Source organism: Anopheles maculipalpis, chromosome 2RL (assembly GCF_943734695.1).
Source record: "Anopheles maculipalpis chromosome 2RL, idAnoMacuDA_375_x, whole genome shotgun sequence".
Classification (NCBI taxonomy): Eukaryota; Metazoa; Arthropoda; class Insecta; order Diptera; family Culicidae; genus Anopheles; species Anopheles maculipalpis.
The window spans coordinates 28,251,049-28,270,828 of NC_064871.1; the positions used below are offsets into that span (position 1 = coordinate 28,251,049).

The 19,780-nt window shown below is 43.7% G+C and overlaps 2 protein-coding genes across 2 annotated transcripts in view; both read left to right on the forward strand.

Moving 5' to 3' along the window:
- The first annotated feature begins 649 nt into the window (after positions 1–649).
- LOC126565915 (uncharacterized) lies at positions 650–1,577 on the forward strand. Its single transcript, XM_050223123.1, has 3 exons — positions 650–891; positions 970–1,175; positions 1,237–1,577. Exons 1-3 carry the CDS (start codon positions 650–652, stop codon positions 1,575–1,577), a joined length of 789 nt encoding a protein of 262 aa, XP_050079080.1.
- Positions 1,578–9,143: 7,566 nt separating this feature from the next.
- Positions 9,144–19,780, forward strand: part of LOC126558578 (fibroblast growth factor receptor-like) — a 29,956-nt gene continuing 19,319 nt past the window's right edge. Inside the window, exon 1 of the mRNA XM_050214614.1 lies at positions 9,144–9,406. Coding sequence (XP_050070571.1) covers positions 9,144–9,406 — 263 coding nt within the window. The remainder of the gene's footprint in view (positions 9,407–19,780) is intronic.

Below are 19,780 nucleotides of genomic sequence, written 5' to 3' on the forward strand. Positions count from 1 at the left end.
TCCAGGTTGCACGATACACGACGAACCGATTGTGCAAACCTCCTCCATCGCTCGGAAAACTGGACCTGTTTATCATGCGATCCTTGAAATTGGGCTATGTAAACTTATCGGTCAAGTTCGTGTTGCCCGTTACATGGGTCGTGTGTACCCGTTCGTGAACAACCGTTCCACCAACAGACGATAAGCGGACGCGCATTTCAGCCTGCAAATGCGTTCTGAAGTGGAGGTAAGCAGTAGCTGCTTTTATTGTGGTTCAATTCGATCGAAGCTCCAAGCGGCCCTCCTGCAAAGCTCCCGGAATAGTTCAAGATGTGTACGGGATTATCCTGGAGATTTTTGTTCGATAGCGATGCGCACTCATTTATAGTGTCAACCGTTAAGTACCGGGATTGATTACGCTGGGTGGAATTTCTCGTGTATGAAGTTTTGCAACCACTCCCTGCAGCCGTGTGGGATCGATGCCTCGATAAAGAATCGAACGCTAGATAGTGAGCAGTAGGGTAAGCAACGAACCCTATTTAAACACTCCAGTGACAACGGCAAATCATCAGAGTACGTAGTGTGGTGTTGAAGAGTGGAGCACAGAAAACCGACGGAGGGTTTTGTTAAGTTGTCGAGTGAACTGGGTGGACTAATCAAGTTTGGAAAGATGAAAATATTGCTAACCGTCGTAGCCGTGGTGCTGGCCTGTACGTTGGCTAGTGCCGATTTCCAGGAGGAAAAATATCTTATGGCTCAGCCCAGGGATAACGCTCTGAATGAGTTGGTCATTCAGTTTCTGGAAAGCTTCCGCGAGTCGATGGTCTGCGGCAATCCCGATCTTGGCATTCCGGTACTGGCACCGCTCAAGGTGGATCACTTAGAGATGGAGATCAACCAGAAGCTATTTCAGTAAGGCCTATCAAAAACATCCAATGTCCGAGGATCCTTGCAGAACTTTACTGTAATACTTTCCCCGCGTTGTTACAGAATCGGTGGAGAACTCAATGATATGGTCGTTGAGGGACTGAACGAGTTCGAAATCAAGCACATCGACATCAAGGTGCTGAAACTGCAGATGGACTTTGAGTTTTACTTCGGAGCAATCCGCACCAAGGGAAAGTACAAGGCAAAGGCCAAGCTCATCGGGCTTCTTCCCCTGGTCCGGTTCGGCTCGTTCCGTTTCGATGCTAAAGGTAGGAACGGATCGGCTTGAATGCTGCGTGCCAACTTTTTAACGCCAATTTCTTTCGCTAGGTCTTACGGTGAAGGGTAGTGCAACGATCGGTATCAGTGGTGACAAGCTGCAGATTCGCAAGCTAACCATTACTCCAACAATCAAATCGGTGCGGTCTGACGTGAAGAATGTTTTCCTGCAGCCAGTCGTTAACTTTATGTTCAATCGCGTTGTCGAGGGCGTCGTGCCGGGATTGATCAACAACAATCAGCAGCAAATTACGCAGCTGATTGAGGAACAGCTTAAGCCGATGCTCAATGAAATGTTGGGTGACATTTCGCTGCAGGATTTGATCGATATGGTTTCTGGTGGTGGTGGTTCGGGACCAGTTACTTGCGATCGCGATGCTCTGACGCTGTAGTATGTTTACCGCAATCGTATCGATTACTGTAAGCATAAACTGTCAAACTAATCCACTCACGACGAATGGATAACTAATCATTCGAATGCAATTCGTGAAGGCTGTGTAGATGTAAAAAATGTTTTACACTTTTTGTTATAAATGAGTTGAAAATAAATTAATTGAAAATCAAACGGAATTACAAGGAAATGCTTCAAAATGAAAAGATTTTGTTCTTTGTAAAAGATCTTCTCTCATTTCTGATGTTTAAATAATCCAATACCAATGTAGCTTAGAAAAAGATCGCAGTTGTGGTGCCAAATATGAACACCTGCAAATAAAATCTGGCTAAGCTCTGTATTCTGTCCTTTGAGGAGTAATCTTCAATCATTTTCTCTTGCCATATGCAGCATTATCCAGCAACAAGGACGCTACTGGAAAATTGCTGTGCGGCAAATATTTAGACCCCATGGAGGTGGTTAATGAATAGTATAATTTCAATCACAATGCGCAAATCTTTAGGCCCAATCCCTTCTGTCAAAGGACGCCCAAGACAACGCAAAGGATCATCCGTTCGGTGCCGAATTGTTTGCTTTGTCCATTTTTTCTTTCTCTCTCTCTTTCTCTTCCCTAGGGGGAAAAAAGATATTCGTAAGAATATGTTTCTGTCTCTTCTAATCCAGCTGGGACCGCGTTGCCGATTCCGATGTATTCCTGGAAGCATTTGGCTCGAGAAGTGTGATACGGGGGGGTAGGTGCGTGTGTGGCGGGTGCGATTGAAATGTAGAATCGCATGCCAGCCGTCCTTTCAACTTTGTGATGATTGTTGCAACAAAAGAGGACTGGGAAAAAGAATGATTTTGAAGTGAAAACACACCCTCACAGTATGGTGCGCAACTCCAGCAGCATGGAAAGGACGAAGCGTGAACAAACGTGAGGTAGAAGACAAAACAAAGGGCAACCATAAAAGTGCAACAAAAGCGAAACGCGTCTGTTAACAAGCGGGCGGGAATGTGAGATGAAAGGCCACTCGAAAAAAAAAACGGACGAAAAGAAGGTGCGAAATGGGTTTTAGCACATTGAACATGAAAAAAAAAACGAGATCGTTTGATGGTAAATGTTTTTATAAACTACCACCAAACAATAACCCTGATACAGCCAGTGCCAGCTGCAGTCGTTACAGTTACGGGGAAGTTTTATTTCGCTTCACCGTTGCCGGAATTTGAAAATGTATCAGTTAAGCACACAAAAACTGACACTAGTTTGTTACTGATAACTGTTGCAAAGTTATTTGCTTTCAGCATGTTCCACACCGTACCACTAAACACGATATGTGAAATAGTCAACAACAACAACAGCAAAAAATCCAACCCCAGAGGAATTCGCCAGAATTCCATACAAGGCTGAAGCTGATGCTACCCTCGGATGCAAATATACGATTCGGTTGAAATTATGCTCAATGATATCAAAATTTGATAGGACGTTCAATAACTTTTTTTTTTCTCCCCGTGTTATGGTGCAAAGGTGAAGTACGCTTTTTGTTCGCATCCTTCAAACAACACCGGAAACCGGTACGAGGATGAAGTTCAAACACGGACGCCCAGAGGGACGACGCGTTCCGGGAAGGACGATCCCGCATTCTCGTTGGAAAGTATGTTCGTTAGCGCCCCGGTGCAGTGTGTGTGTGTGTGTGTGTGTGTGGCAGTGAAAGCCTTTTCCATGTTAATGCATCCCAAGCCATTAAACGAAGTTGTCCTTTTTTTCGTTTGCATGCTGTTTGCACCGTGCCACAGGTACAGTAGAGAGAGAGAGGGAGTTCAGCTGCACTTTTCTCTATCCATTTGAAGCGTACGATGCTGTATAACATTGTAATTTCATTACTACTGCTACACATACTGCGTATGTGTTTTCTCTTCGCCCTAGGACCCCCGGTAAGGTTGGTTGGGTTCCGTCCATTCTAATCAACCATCTGTCTCGTTAGTCAACCTGGTCTAATCGCACCGAACGGATCTTCCGTTGAAAAACAAAACAAAACCAAGAACTCCTAGCACCAGAAGGACAAGACGCAAATGGACCAAAGTGGAGTTAGAACGGGAGAAGGAAACGAAATTTTGCGAATTTCTTCCGATTCGCAGTTTTATCTGGAAGCTTTGATCTTGTTGCTTCGCTTGCTCAGGAATTCCAGGCATTAGTATGGAAATCGGAATGCAAGGTACGGAATAACGTAGGACTTGTGTGTGCACGGTGGTTGTTATCGATTCTTAGCACTTCTGTGCAACTTTGTGGAGATCCATGTGTGGTATTCTGAGGATCGCCGTCGTATGAATATGTCTGTGGTTCGCTGTATCCTCCAAAAACTCCTGATGATTACGCTAGTCCTGGAAGCAGACATAGGAGACCCTGGAGAAAGTAAATTGCTGTTGGAGGGCCCCGGGAAAAGGGAAGCATCTTGTTCCGGTGGGAATTTCTGTAACGAAACTTACTACTATCTTCCCTCAATTCCTAACGACTTCCAGGAAGCTTCTCAAACTCTGTTCAAGATCCCACCCTGACTGAAACCGACTGATGGTGCTACAAAGTATGTTCATTTTACTCTCGCCCAAGTGTGCATTGTTATTGCCATGATTTACGAGCCACAAAGTGGATGCCAAACAAAAAAAAAAAATTGCGTTCGACTACTAGCGCACCGTTGAACTGCACCGTTTTTCGGTCACATTCATACCGCTGGGGAACTAGTGTTGACCGCTAGCCAGCCAAGTCATCGTTGTGTATATTTTTTGCATTGTTCTGCTGACTCGGTGGTTTTCGTTCGTTCTGCGCATGCGGTTTGATGCGTCGGTCGTCGTGCGAAAAATACGTCCAGACACTGAAAACCAGCACACCGTCTCTCCACCGCCTCTTCTTTTCTCCTGAGAGTGCATGAACCGCAACTTCAGGCGCGCGCGTTTGCTGAAAGTTTATGTTTTTCCATGAAATCTGCGCGCCAATCGATGAACCGCTGGCAGTGGACGGTCGCTGTCGGAAGGTAGGAAGTGTTCCTTGTTTTATTTGCAAAATGGGATTTTTATTCCCCTCGTTTGCCGCAGTCAATCGTTTGTGAACCGGGTGTATATGCAAAACGATTGTTTCTATGTATATGGACGGAAAATAAACACATTGCGTTACATTTTGAGCGAACCGATTTTATGGTTCGCAATTTTTTGGTTGTTTCCTTTTCGCTTGTGTTTTCCTACACACATTTCAAAGGAAATCGCGAAAAAAAACATTGTATCACTTTTGGGGAATCTTTCTTTGAACATAATGCTAATAAACATACGGCTTATGTCGCGTCTCGAGTGGGTTCACCACTGTTTACGTTCGGGATGAATGCTTCGATGAAACCATAAACAAACAATCCACATGGTGTGGGCGTTAGAGCGAGATAGCACTAATAGACTATTTAAACGCCATGCAAGCAGCGTGCTTGCACTTTTGTAGCGTGTATGTGTTTGTGTGTGTGTGTGAGTGCATCTTTCAATCGTGCGGCAATACTTCGTTCGTTCGTTGATGATGATGGCAAACCGCGCGCTCGGGGGTTTTTGCCTTTTTTTGCCGGCTGACACAGCCCAAGTTCCTGGTATTTTTGTTTACGTCCTCTCCTATTTCCGTTACCGGTTCAAAGGAATGAATGGAGCGTGTGCACGCTCGCCTGCCAAATGTGCTCTCTCACACCGTGGTGAGTTGCTCTTTCATTCTCACTTGGGTGAGAATTGTTTGTGCAAGTTTTCGAATGATTCTACCGGGTACAGTCGTCTCTGGAATAGAAGATTGTAATGGGATTTAAATTTTAAATGTAGTACAATCGACAATGTGACGCTGAGTTCTTTTAAAGAAAGATTTTAAAGAAGATTTAAAGAAAGTAAAGTTCGGTTAAACAACTGTACATTTAATTTGTTTCATATCTCATTCGTATTCTCTCTTTTTCTCGCTCTCCAACCGCTCAAAAGCGCAAGCTGTGCGTGAGTAGGTATTTAAAAAAGTATAGCGGTTTTTCTGTTTGGTTTTTGGTGAAGCCAATAACTGTGACATAATGTTACAAAATATAAGCCGTCGATTTAATATTTTGTTTAAATCAATCTTTTAGTGGAGCATTTTGTTTCTTTGTACTTCTTTTGCAATATGTACTTCTCTTCGTCCACCGCACTTTCGCGTACACTCATCCTTTGTGAGACATTCTTTTCTCTCTCTCTCTCTCTCTCTCTCTCTCTCTCTCTCTCTCTCTCTCTCTCTCGCTCTCTTTAACCAAATGTCAAACGCATTTGGGATGTTAGCAGGTTGCCATAGGCTGCTCGCAGTTTATTTCTCGTTCAACTGCCAATGGGTACGGTAGTTTTTCTGTGACAAAGCAAACAAGCGTTCAACTGTTGTTCTACTCCAGTAAAAAAGGTGTGTGTGTGTGTATGTGTGTTTGTTTGCGTAAGTGCGTGTGGAAGCAAGGTTGCATTCGGGCAACTACTTTAGTTCTCCATAGGCGCCAGCTGTCACCGGGTCTCTACCGTATCCATCATCCGACTCCTCTCGATCACAGCAACCGTTCGGAGCGTGCGTTCGACGAAAAAGGCGCAATTCAGCGAATTAATCAGCAGAATTAAATGAACCGAAGCGTTCCATTCGTGCCAGAGTTGAAGCCAACTGTGTATGTGTGCTATGCAGCAAGGAAGCAAGAAAACACAGTAGGTGGTTGCGCTCGTCGCTGTTGGGAAGTGGGAAAAATGGCATGAGTAAAGCGTACTATTGTTTCCTACTGGATTCGTATGTTTGTTTGTGTGCGTGCCCGGTGTGTGTGTTTGCTTTCTGTTGCGTGCGATAAGCCTCAAGAGAAGATGAGAACGTGTAGGGAAGTTGAAGAAAAGTAGTCGCTGGCAGGGGAGAGGAGGAAGAGGACGGGAGCAGTTTGTGGGGTATTTCGTGCGAAAGTGTGCGGTGATGGATTTTCCAAATTGTATCAATTCCTCGAATTCCAAGGACTACTGCTACCTTCGTCCTGTTAGACTTTCCCAACCCTCCGGGGTGTATGGGGATGTGTTGTGTACGACCAGTACGCCGTGTGTACGTCGTACGTGTGTAGTGTGTTGCTGCGGGCAAAGAATGGTGTGTGTGCGTGCGTGTGTGACGGTCTGAATTCCGGGAAATCAGGTCTATCGATCTTGGGGTAGAACCGCGTACTTTGCTCTGATCCGAACGTCCTCTAGAAGGAAGGAGACGCATGGCCGATCAGTGTCCCAACTCAGTTGTGTCTCTATTGAAAAGCACTTAAAATTACGCTTTCACGTAAGCGCACCATCGGAATTGATTATAACCCAACGGCTGTTTTTGGTCGGTGTACGACGTGTAGTGTGAAATTACCACACACGCAACAATGTCTAAAATTTGCTTCCCTTTGTACTCTAACACACACACACACACACACACACATACCGGTCGGACACATCCAGTTACACCGTAACGAAGGGGGAGAGAGGGGGGGGGGGGGCACGGATACGAATGTTTTCCGCATCCGCACCCACAGAATATGACGCTACTCGCATGATGCTACCTTTGACCCCTAGCGCCTTGTTGGATCGGTAGCCACCTCATGTCATGTGCTTTCCATGTCACTTACACTACTTGACATCGGAAACCGTAAGTTCCGTTGCGGAAGGAGGGGATGCTTTGTGAACCTCGCTAGCTAAAACGCTTTCCAGTTGGATGACGCATTTGCTATGGAAAAGGGCGAACGATTGCCATACGAATCTAGGAAGTTTCTTATAAGAGCTGTTGAATGCTGGAAAAAGTTCCGAATGAGGTCGGAAAACTGAACGAGCACGCCATAAAATCCACCTAGTGGGCCTGGTTTAATAAACTGCAAAATAAGGAAACAATCGCTTTTTAGCATATCAAAAGGGCCACTGTAAGAAGCATGTGATAGCCTCAAACGTTTGCCACCACCTTTATCAAGCAAATGTAACTACTGTTTTATAAGTTCTATGTTCTATGATGTTTAACAAGTTATTTTTGTAGAAGCACTTGAATACAGTCTTTTTCTTCAATTCTTAGAAATATGATTTGTGCTTCTGTTCTAGAAACGAGGGATAAGCTAGCTAGTGTGTACATTTAAACCATAAGTTTATGGCTCTTCTCCCTGCTATTCTTGCAGTAGTCAATCGGCAGGCTACCGCCGGACCTATTTATACAACTCCTGCTACCTTGTTACGAAATTAGCTTAAACTTATCGCTAAAAATAAAAGTCTGTCGCCGAGTTATCACCATTGGATGTGGTCTCCTTTTTTCCGCTTTCTATTTTCTGTCCTTTGCTAAATCTTTCGTATTAAAATAATATCCATCCTGGAAACAGTATTAAAGTGGAAAGAGCAAAAGGAAATCTTCGGAAATAATTTATTACATTCCTTTCGTGGTGTAGAGAAAAATGATGTCAACGGTGTTGTACGGCCGTTTATTGCATTGCCATAATATTTCCTTAACTAAACGTCTATTACATTTGCTAATAAATGTTTTATTTTTCCCCACCCTTGTGTCTTGTTACAGAGCGCTTCAACGCTACATTGGACACTAATTAAAGCGATAACGGAACAGCGCCATTCAGGCTTGGTTTCCTAGAAGAAAAATCAACTGTCCACGCTACTGGAAACGAACACGGCCATCATCATCGTAGTGTGTTTTGCTGTCAGCTTGTGATCTTGTCGTGTGTCAACGTATCGGTACATATCGTGCTGGTCCATCATCCAATAGCGAAAGTCATAAAGGGACCAATCACAAAAGGTACACGAAAGACGTGCTTTTAGACATTTAAAAAAAAGCAGTACCGAATAGTTTACAAGATTTATATCAATCTGCGCCGCCACGTCTTGATAAAGAGCTCACGGAAAGTTGAACCGGATTTCCATTGAAAGCAAGACTTAAGGGAGTTCCCTCAACAGGAGCTAACCATCGCTCTAACCAGAAGCAGCAGCAGCAGCCGCAGCACAATTTGTCTTGTCCTTGACGACGGTGGTGGTGGTTATTCTCTCATCGCGGATCTCCGAGATTAATCGCTTTATTGCGCAACAATCTGGTGAACCGGACAGTCTAGATCAAGTGATAATTAGTCCCGTAACACTGGTACTGCACCTGATGATGCTTCATCGTTTCCCGGAAACGTTGGACGGCTTGTGAGTGGTGTGTATGGTTGGGTTTGAAAGCAATGGTGCGGGTTTGAAAGCGAGCGGGTTGAATCGGCTACATACCGTAAGGTGCGTGCATGACTGTGTGTTGTTCGTATAAAACCAAAGTGTACAAATTCTGTTCTGCTTCGTCTGAAAGTGGCAAATAATTTTCAATTCATAATAGCTTACCCAAAAGCCTCCCTATTAGCCCTTCTGAAAGTGGATAAAAGTTGGAATCAAAAATGTCAGCACATTAGCAAAAGTGAATCGAATCGTTAACCACTTATTAACTTAGCGTATCAATTGTAAGTACAGTGCATTTACAAGTGCAAGTGCGTTTGGCACAAAACAGCCGTAAGTGTAAACACACAGAGTAGAAATTATTTAAAAAAAAAAGAAGATTGCAATGATGGCGCCTGTTCGGAAAAGTGGTTGCAGCCGGTGCGCACCAATTTCCGCCACCTGCTGGTTTCTGCTACTGACGTGTATATCCATCGTTGTTGCCGTGTCCGTCAGTGCGGAAAATCACTGCAGTGAGCATCGGTACGAACATTCGCTCAACACCCACCATCTACAGTTCACGAAGGAGATTCCCGACCGGGAGTACGGTGTGCTGAAGCAGTTTAAAAGCTTGCACTGTTGCGGCAAAGGCTATCGGAGCATCGAATGGTAAGTCGAAAAGCGTTTGCCCTTTTTTTTTTAACCTATTTTTGGTAATATTTTTGGTAAATCTTTTGCACAAAACCGTTTTTAAACCCTCTCTTGTCTTTTGTGACATTAAAGAAGGCTATTTCTGCTTTTTGTAGTTCAATAATTTCCTGGCACAATATTTTATTGCAATGATAAATGAATCCTTAATGAACAAAATTTCCTATTTCTACTCCTATTTCGCTGCTTACACTTTCGCAATGAATCATTGTGCCAGACGCACGATCAAAGGGATGAAATGATTCCGAGTATTTTTTGTATACATTATAAACATTTGGCATTGGCGCGTCGCCTCCGTACGGGTTTCAATGTATTTTTTCCGAGAGCAGTTTACCCTGTGTTATCTTCGGACGTTGCATCTTAACTTGTGTGTGTGTGTTTCAACGCTCGCCAACATCATCGCCCAGGAATACTCGGAAGAGGGTGTGCAAAATTCAACGAATTGCTTTTAAAAATCAACCGTCGAAGACGTTATGATGAGCACAACAGCGTTTCGGCATACCGGTTGGTGAAAATTAGTTTTGACGAGATGGGAATTTTCAAACAGCATTGTGAATAAATGTGTAATTTTTCGATCATTGCATAGCACATTAACATCCTAGAAATGTTTGAAGAATTTTTGTTTAAAATTCTTCTTTGATCTCATATTACTAGATATACCGAAGAGCTGATAAACTACTTGCTCTTTCTTTTCTTCTTTATCTATTTACATTTATTAGTTTTAACATCATCGATTTCTTCGGGTACTTTTAAAATAACATTTTATCATTTATCAAACAATCCATATCTTCAACAGAAATGGTACCATTTGTTCGCCATTCAACATCATTCTATTCTGCCGTTGCTGAGAGCTTTTACATGTGACATGTTTGTTTGACGTTTCTTTGTGCGTCTGCCACCGCATGTAAACAAATGACGCAAAAAAAGGTTTATCCCTACATCCCCCAAGACCATGATGCGTATGATGTGAATCACTTGCCCACACGCCAACCGATCGCAACCAGCATTCGAGCGAGCAATGATTCATTGCCGTCATCCGGATAGAGATAGATTCCGCGAATGGTCTCCATTTGCCGGCAGTTTGCAATGGTTGCTTCGTTTTTCGTTTGTTTTCTTCCTCAACACAGTTGTAGTCAGCAGATTTAAATAGAATACCCTCCCCAAACCACGGAACTGCGAATGAAACTCTTCCGACGACGCGGTCAGGTCAAATGCTATCGGCTGTCGGGTATATTGGGAAGTGCATACAGCCGACCAGTAAGGGTTTATGTTGCACTGGGCTAAATTCCACGAAACTGGAATGCTTTCTGCTTCTTCGCACCAACCTATTTAAAATCGCAATTCAGTAGAAAATTTTGTATTATTATTCTCAAAGTAAAATTTGTGATGACTTTTGACGATATGTTTGCTTCATTTTTACGCCAGTTTTCACCAGTTAACGAACGGAAAACCAAGCATCAATTTAACTACTCACACCTTTACGGTTGGGGGACACTGTTTGCGCTTAGCCCGGTTTCCGTGGACCGATTGTTGTTTAAATAAACGGACACTTTTTGTTCCATCTTTTACCTCGGTCTCATTGATCGGGCTCAATCGCTTTGCTTTTTTGTTGTTGTTTTGTTTTACAGACACCATTTTAAAAATGCAATAATGGATATGTTCGGAGGGGTGCGTTTGTTCTTTTGCTGCTATCGTGTCCAAATGTATGGCATATCATATATGGCGAGCGCGTTGTGGCGTTACACTGCACGAGCGATCCGATGCACCACGACCTGTCTTGTGGTCATGTTTGTCTTCTGCTACACTTGTAAATCACCGACAAAAGCCCAATGCCGTTGAGGGGTAATGATGAATGTCAAACAAATGAAACGAAAGCTTCGAAACCTTTACCACCGCAAGGAACTAAACAAACACCCGAGCCGGGCTAGCCGTGTTTATACTTGTCAAAACGCAAGGGGTTGTTGTTTGAACGAGAGTGTGTCCTCTGTGGGTGGCTAGGCTCTGGTGTCATCGGGGATGACTCACAACGATGGCATCATTTGAAGTTGATACGAAAGTTATTGGACGTTGAACGTTTGTTTCATTCGCTGTCAATCAAATATTTAAACATTTGACAGCAGTTTCGGTACATTGAGCAGTGTAAAAAAAAGGGTTTCATTAAATAAGTACATCACAAACGGTCGTGCGAACCCATGCACATAATTTTCCGAGATGCGGATTGCTGCAGAACCATTAATATAAATCAAATTAATTAATTATTTCATCCTGCTCCATTTGGACATCGGGGTGCGTTCGTACTGAACATTTCCCATCGTACTTGTATTTAAACAACGGGCATTGAATTTTGTAAGTATTGCAACAGCATTTTCGTCGAATTTCATACAAATAGCAAACCGGGCAAAAACACGTGCCATATTTCACCAGTGCGGAAATTCACCGGAAGCTATACCTATAGTGGAGCATGGTATCGGTACACGGGTAAAACAGGCAAGGTGTGTATGCTACCACATCCTATCGGGACCATGCGGCCGACTACATGGGTCAGGAAAAGGTGCATATTAATTCCCTACCCTTGTGCTATGTTCGGCCCGTACTGTGCAATTGGCTTCACAAAACCCGGAATCTGATGTAAAAACGATGAAAAATGCTATCGATTTTTATGCAGAATGTAATAGACAATGACATACCGGGGGGTGTACGGGGACCCATCAATAGTGGATGCGTTTTTTTTCCTGTTTTCTTTTTCTGATGTTGTGTACGCGGTTTTCCAATTTGTGTATTATACACGAATATAGCAAACAAAAAAATGTATTTGGCATTAAAATTTTTGTTAGCTATCAATTTATTTTGACCCGAAACAGAAAATGGCTAAATCTTTTGCGGTAAGCCGCAGGACAACATATGCATATGCAGCTGATAGTGGTGCGAATTTGGTGTGTCGGTCAACCGATTTAATTGCAAAGTTAAGCGTGACTCGCTGAGTCGTGTACACTGTTGCACAGTTATTAGCAGAAAAATGTAGTACTTTTGTAATCAATTTCAAACATAATTATCATCCTACCTTCAACCTGCAACCATTCACACCATCCCGGTTGAGCTGAGCGCTGTTTTCAGTGGAATTTTGTTTAAATCTAATAATGGCAAATGTTTGCACTTCGCGGCAAAACCCTATTAATATACGCAGGGTCCATACCTTCTTGTTGGAACTAATATTGCGCGACTTGAAGTGTTTAACTTGCTTGGGATCAATATTAGGCGTTCATAATTTAGCAAATCCCTTTCGCAAGATGAAAAGCCGCGCAGAGCGAGTTTTAGTGAAGAGAAGAAAGCCCAAGTGGCGTTCGCTTTGAAAAAAAAAATCCTACCAAGCACAGGATGAGCCCCAGCCGGACAGAGATGGGGGAGAATATTACCAGCATTCTCGGATCGATCAGCTTTCTTAGTATTATGGGGACGCTTTTTGTTCGATTGTTAGCCATTGTGAAAGTAAACCGGTAAACCGTTGGAATGATACTAGCGCTAGCCTATCACAAGTGAATGTCGGTGGGTGGATGGGTGCGTGCGTGCGTGCGTGCGTGTGTATGTGCAACCCAGAATGAACACCCCAAATATGCTCCCCAGTTCGCCCCGGATTCTCGAAATTCGCTCAAACTCAAGGTCCATCGTGCCTGGGACTTCGTGGAAGAAATCCTTGGTAAATAACGGAGAACACAGGAGCAGTGGTGCTATGCACGAAAGCGAGTGGTATGTGTGTGGAGTGGAGAAACGCGCAAGCAAACACTTTGTAGCAATTTTCACGTGAAGGGTGGTCAGACCGAAGTAACCAGAAGCGAGCGTCAACCGACAGAGGGATGTGGAAGTGTGAAAAACAATATTTAAGTCTGCAAGGCATGTCCTTCCGGTGCAAGGACGCTGCAACTCTGGAGATAACGGTTGTACGATCTCTCTCGCTCTCTCTCTCTCCCTCTCTCTCTCTCTCTCTCTCTCTCTCTCTCGCTACCTCTGCCTCGGTCGGTTGGATGTAGGTCGCGGAGTAGCGGCGCGATTGCGCGGACCCAATGTTTACAACCTGCCGCGAAAGAGACACACGAGAGAGGACCAGACCAGAGGACGCGCGCAATTCGGTCCAGTGTTGTTTGTGTTTGGACGCTTGGTTTCGCGGAATTATCCTACACACTGTTCATTTATCACGCGCCAGTATCACCGCCACCATCATCACCAGCGCAGTGCGCGCACCCACCACCTTCATTATAATAATCCAAATACTCTTTTTTTTTAGATATCTCGCAAGCCTTACTCGACATACTTTGGTCTTGGCGGGCGAGATATTTTCCATGTCAGCGAATTTCACTAACTGTTTTTCCTTCCCAGAACTGGAACCATTATTTTCCAGCAAACCGAAACCGGGTTTAACTCCATCACAGGCCTGCCTGTGTGCCATGCCGCTGGTCATTGCACAGCGGCGGGCGGGGTATGGATGGAAGGCACCCATTTAATCCCTTTTTCCTCGTAGGAAGCGCTGCTGAACAAGATCCAAAGGATGAAACGGTTCGGTTTGATTGGATCCCGGCCGTCTTGGTTTGGTACGGTGGTGTGCGACCCGTTGTGTTGCGTCCATTTATTGTCGTCCTTCAAACGTTCCATTAGCTCGCGGAGATAAGATGGACGGACAGGAGGATGGGTATGAATAAAATTGATAAAATAGAGCATGGTCCGGTATGATGACACAGTGTACTGTTTGGTACCGTCCGCTTAAGTCAACAGATGTCTCAAGTGTGAATCGTTGCAAATAAATATGCTGTGAGGAGACTGAGACTGAGGACTGAGGTCCTGTTGTGTGCGGTGTAAGGTTTGCGCATGCTCCGACAATCGATTCTTGGAAAATTGGTCTAGACTTGAGATGCTTACCCAGAAGACTCTGTTGCTGTGGATAGATACGTACTTACTGTGCGTTACGGGCTGTGTATCCTTTGGGAAACTTTCCCCTACGGTTAGTAACTGAACATTTTTTCTTTCCTTGAGAATGGTAAATTAACTAGTGGGGAGACAGCATCCAGACAACAGAAACTGGGTATCGAATCTCATCCCATCCAGAGCAGGGGGATCAAGTCAAGGAAGACATACATTCAAGGTACCTTTGGAAGTTATAGTACCAGCAAAAGATGAAGAACTAACAGCAGCAGCTTTTCTTCACTTCAGCTTGAGTGTGGGATCTCAAAGGGAAAAAACGATCCTCCTTCACGCACTCGTTTTTTCTGTAATTTTTTTCTTGCATCACTCGGCCATCAATCATCATTTCTTTGGTAATTTTGGTGCCCCTGTCCCTCTCCCCGCCCTGCTATTAGAGTCCATAATATTCGACTTTTACTGCCGGAGCACAATTACCTTTTGTAGCCGATGGTGTGGTGTATTATTAGAGGTTGATACAAACGGTTGCGGTTGATTGTGGCATGCACAAAAACAGCTCCGAAGCGAAGTGAAAAGCAAGACAAAGGAAAAAGGGCAAACCGGCCAATTACACGTTGGTGTGGGCACATTCATTTTCGCGGAATTTCGCCTGACCTTTTGGCGAGACTTCGGGAGACAAATTACCATCCCCAGCGGATGCGCAGAGCAGCGTTCGAACGAAATTTTATTGCATTTTCGTGTGCATACATCATCTTCATAATCATCATTATAATGTAATGTTTGGCTCCATTTCTCATGGGGGGAGCCGTTTTTATTCTGTCCGTAAGTTTTTGAAACACGATGTTCAAAAGCCCTGTTCGTCCCGTTCGCGTCCTGAGGCGGTGCGCACTGCGGATGCGGATGAGTGATTTTCATAAAACTGCTAGTATACACGTGCAACATTGATGGATCGTTCGTAAGTTAGCTGAAGTATCGTCAGTCATGCGCTTGATGCACTTGGTGGTGTGTGGTGGGATAATATGCTCCTTCCGGCACGTGAGAACCGTATTCGATGTCGATGTATTCCCGCAAAGCGTAAAATGAATCTTTTTTAAAAAAAATTTCAACAAAATCTGTGTATAACTGTTTCAACAGCCTCTTTGCATGTGGTGGCCATTTTCTGATTATTTGCCGTTCAAAAGATTCGTTCTGGAAATACCATAGTCATCAACCGGAAAGCTTGAATGTGCACATTTTTCCACAGGAGGCATATAATTTCCCTTCACTGGTGTGTTTTTGCGAAACGGGTTTCCGTTTCTTTTCCATTTCGTTTCCTCCGAATTGGCAACGGCTTTCGTGCTGCCGTGGGCCGTGCCTGCCCTCACGAAGCCTTACTAAAGATACTGCAAAATTACACCAAAACTGTTACACATAAAAGTCTGGGTGCTAGCGACGGATATGAAAGCCATCGCCTGAGGCACCGCATATGTTGAAAGTTCGTGTTTTAATTTCACGTTTCACAGCCGGCTGTTAAAGGGGGAAGATTGATTGATCCTCAGAATGCAGTTTCTGCAGTCAAAAAATGTAATCCGTTACATTATGTCGATGAGAAGCCAGCCTAGTTGATGCTTTTATGTGTGGCAAAGGTGAACTGTTTATTTATGGAATACACAGTAGAATTACAACCGTGTATGTTAAATGCTGGTACATTTTTGGTGGGAGTCTTTTGTGGTACCGTGTTCTAGGGCTGCCAGAACACTGGCACTGTCGCTGAAGATGACGTTCGGTCGGTCAGTCTGTAGTCCTTCGTCGGCGGCTAGTTGAATTGCTATTGCTTCGGCGGAAAAGATGGAGGTATGATTAGGAAGTTTGAAGGCGCAGTTGTCCGTGGTGGGGTGGATCCCACAGCCAGCTGAGTCCAGATGAACGGAGCCGTCTGTAAAGATATGATGGAAATGTTTGTATTTAGTCAGAATTAAGTGAGTAAAGTGAGTGACTATTTTCGATGTAAATGTTTGTATTTAGTCAGAATTAAGTGAGTAAAGTGAGTGACTATTTTCGATGTAACTGCTTTTTCCGGTTCCCCGGAGAGAGCTTTTAAATTCCCAGCTATGGCAGGTGTACGGAGATGCCAGGGACGAATTCCCCGGCGGATGGATTGAATGATCGGTGGTAGTTGTTGGTTGGTGATTGTCTGTAGTTCTGCGTTTGCTCTGGTGATGAGTGCAGTTACGTCGAGTCCTTTTTCAAGGATCCGAGCTGCAGCTTCCACTAGTCGGTTGGTGATGATATGTTCCATAGGATGGAGGCCGTTTTTCGGACTGGTGACAAATACACTAGTAGCATAGCGGATGGCTGTGTGGTAAATAGGTGCTACTCTCTTCTCGAAGGTTGCTCGTTCGCGTGAAACAATCTCGATGGCGTAAATTAGTTTGGGTAGCAGCCAGGCATTGATGATGTGGTTTTGGATTATACGAGAGACCCGAGCTTTACCGGTTCCGAGCATCCGGAAAATGTTCAACACTGATCAAAGTCTAATATCGTCTTCTGCAAAACCTATATCCTAATCTGTCTAGTTTAACACCTAGCATGTCCATGTGAATAATCGCATTGGAATGGAATGGAATGGATATATGGAATGTATTGTCCAGTGCCATTCGCGTGACATGGTCGGCCCATTGGAGCCTAGAATGTTTAATTTGTTTTTGTTAAGGTTTCAAATGCTAATATGTATGTGTATCAGGACTATAAATGTTCTTTATTACTGGTATCTCTGGTACTGCTAATGTGCTTTCTCAGTTATCTATCCATGTGGCTTTTTAGTGTGAACAGAAATAATATGTGTATGTTTGCAAAATACAAAGCTTAGTCAGTCAGTCACCCTGCGTAAGATTTTGGACGGGGTTTTATATCCGCCTCTTCTTAACACTGCACGTTTACGTTGTGCGAACTCGTTGGCAACTCGCTGCGAATTCGCTTGTTCAACTTATGTAAAGAAGTTCGTTTGCACCTTTTCTTTTAAATGATGACTCTCTCTCTATCCCTCTGTACAGTCCATGTATAGTCGATGTCAAAAGTTTGTAACAAGTTCCATCGCTTACGGGAATGGTGTACCTCAGACTCACGAACAGAAAGTTCGTACAATGTACACGCACTGTAACACCAACTGTTCTCGCTCTAATGGTCAATCGTGGGGATATTCTTAGCCACAATCATTATAAAAAGGAAGTCGTAATTTCGTGTTCTAATAGATAATTTGCAAATACAGGTTTATGTCTAAAGCCGGCTGTATAGAAAATAAGCAAAGGCTGGTTTGGCTTTATAAAAATGCAAAACGCCATCGACGCTTTGAGGTAATAAATTTCTCTCCTCAACTTCTCTCAATGCCCATGGCCTGCCAACACAAAAATAATGCACCGCTGCAAAATTACAGTAGTTTACTACAATCGTCCAAATAATTTTTCAAAATATTCTTCTGTCTGCCTGTGAGATTTCTTTCAACATGGGTGTCCCAACATCTGTTGGGTTTTGGAATTACAACTAACATGCATTTTTTCAACTCTCCCTGTTGACTTTCTAATGACCTTTACTTACGGAGAAGAACAATCGTTTCCTTACCAACAGCACACAAACGGGCACCCATCGCCGTTTATGAATATGCTCGTAATCCTTTTTTGTTGAACCAAAGAATATCTCATCAACTTGATAGAATTGCAATCAGTGAAAGGAATGGCGTTGTACTTCGTGTCTTCTCGCTTAAAGACGATACTTCAGGGTTGCCCTTTCGCGCTGACAGACAAATTGCACCTGGGCAAACATATAAAAAAGATCAACACCACCACCACCACCAACCTGCCCCAACTGTAACAATAGAAGCTGGTAACGATTCCTGCGATAGAAGCGTTCAAAATTACATTTGCTTCGTGGAAAATCAGCATTCTATCAACCGTTCTTCCTAGAACACCTTCCTTCCATGCCAAGGAGCAAAAGAAGAAGATTCCATTTTGTGTTCTGCTGGCTGTCCTGTGTGTTCTGCGCTGGAAACATCTGCAGAAGAAGCGAAACATAAAAAGGTTACTTAAATGGGGGTGGGAAGCATGCTTCAGTGTGTTACTTTCGGTGGTAGATTGTCACGATGAAACGTACTCCGGTGCGCCCGTGCTTTGCAATAGCATGGACAATTCTTCCTCCCGTTTGTAATTTGACATGGCGGCGGTGGTAACATCGGGCACCATCGGAGCATTTCACTGGAGTGATATTTTCTGGTGGAGATGATTGGCCCCCGAGTACCGGATTGAATTTTCCCACCGCGCTGAACGCACTTCCCGGAAGTGAAGATGAATTTTCTTTTCTGCTCCCCCTTTCCAAAGACCCACCTTCCCATGCGGCCCCATTCGCCGTGCTTCGCAAAAAGGTTCTGTTCGCTTGTTGGGACAAGCGTAATCGTGTAACTCATTCATGCGAAAATTTTCGCGCATCCCCCCCGACCTGGTCAGAATGAGTAAGGTCTGGCAGTATTATTATTGCACGAGGGGCTGCCAGTTGAATAGTAATGAGCAAATCTACCTTTCGCATCACACCACAAGCGCTGCCGGCAACGGCGCCATTAAATTACCGATATTTGATTGTTGGTAAGGCAAAGGAATTCTTTGAGATTTAAGATTTGTTTTGAGTTAAGATTTGTTTAAATCTTTTGGGGCTAACAATTGACTAATTAGCTGAGAGGTTATTGGGAAGAGCACATCAACATACAGTTGTTGTTGATCTACACTAGATTGTGGTAGTATTTCTTTACTGATTGGCCAACAAAAATCTAGCATCGGGGAAAACGATTACATTTTGTTGTTGCTAAACTTGCGGTAAAGCTCGTTTAGCTCGACCATCCAAAAATACCACCTGATATGGCATAAGCCACAACGAACATCACCCCCTGCCATGCACATCACTACTGCGTATCCAAAATGGAGGACGGAGATAACCCACTTAAAGTATGCAAATTTTGCGTTACAGCAAATTTGATGGATTCTTGGAAGGATTTTCGGACTAGATTGATGAAAAGAGGTACTACAGATGTCGCATTTAGGTAGGAACAGGGACAACTTTGCTTTGTTCTGATGCTACCAGTGAACGCAAATGGAGTTTTTCTTGATTTTCCCCATCAAAGAAAACCTCTTGGTTATGGGCCCCCGAAATACTCGAAAACCACTTCTCTAGCGTAAAAAAAAAAAATTAGCGACCTAGGAGTATCAATTTAAAATTCGATAAGATATACTGGTTTGCCTTTACGAAGATGGAAGATGGAATAGATTTCGGATGCAATTTGCACTTTGCGTTCTTCTGCGACTGTTGTAGTGATGTGATGATGTACATATGGCCAGAAATTCAGGCTCATCGACAACACATAGTAAGTACCGCATTTTTTACATGGGATTCATATTTGGCTTCAAA

Coding starts and splice junctions, on each gene's coding strand:
- LOC126565915 (XM_050223123.1), top strand. CDS start 650: ATGAAAATATTGCTAACCGTCGTAGCCGTGGTGCTGGCCTGTACGTTG. Junction 892..969: donor ATCAACCAGAAGCTATTTCA/GTAAGGCCTATC, acceptor GCGTTGTTACAG/AATCGGTGGAGAACTCAATG. Junction 1,176..1,236: donor GTTCCGTTTCGATGCTAAAG/GTAGGAACGGAT, acceptor TTCTTTCGCTAG/GTCTTACGGTGAAGGGTAGT.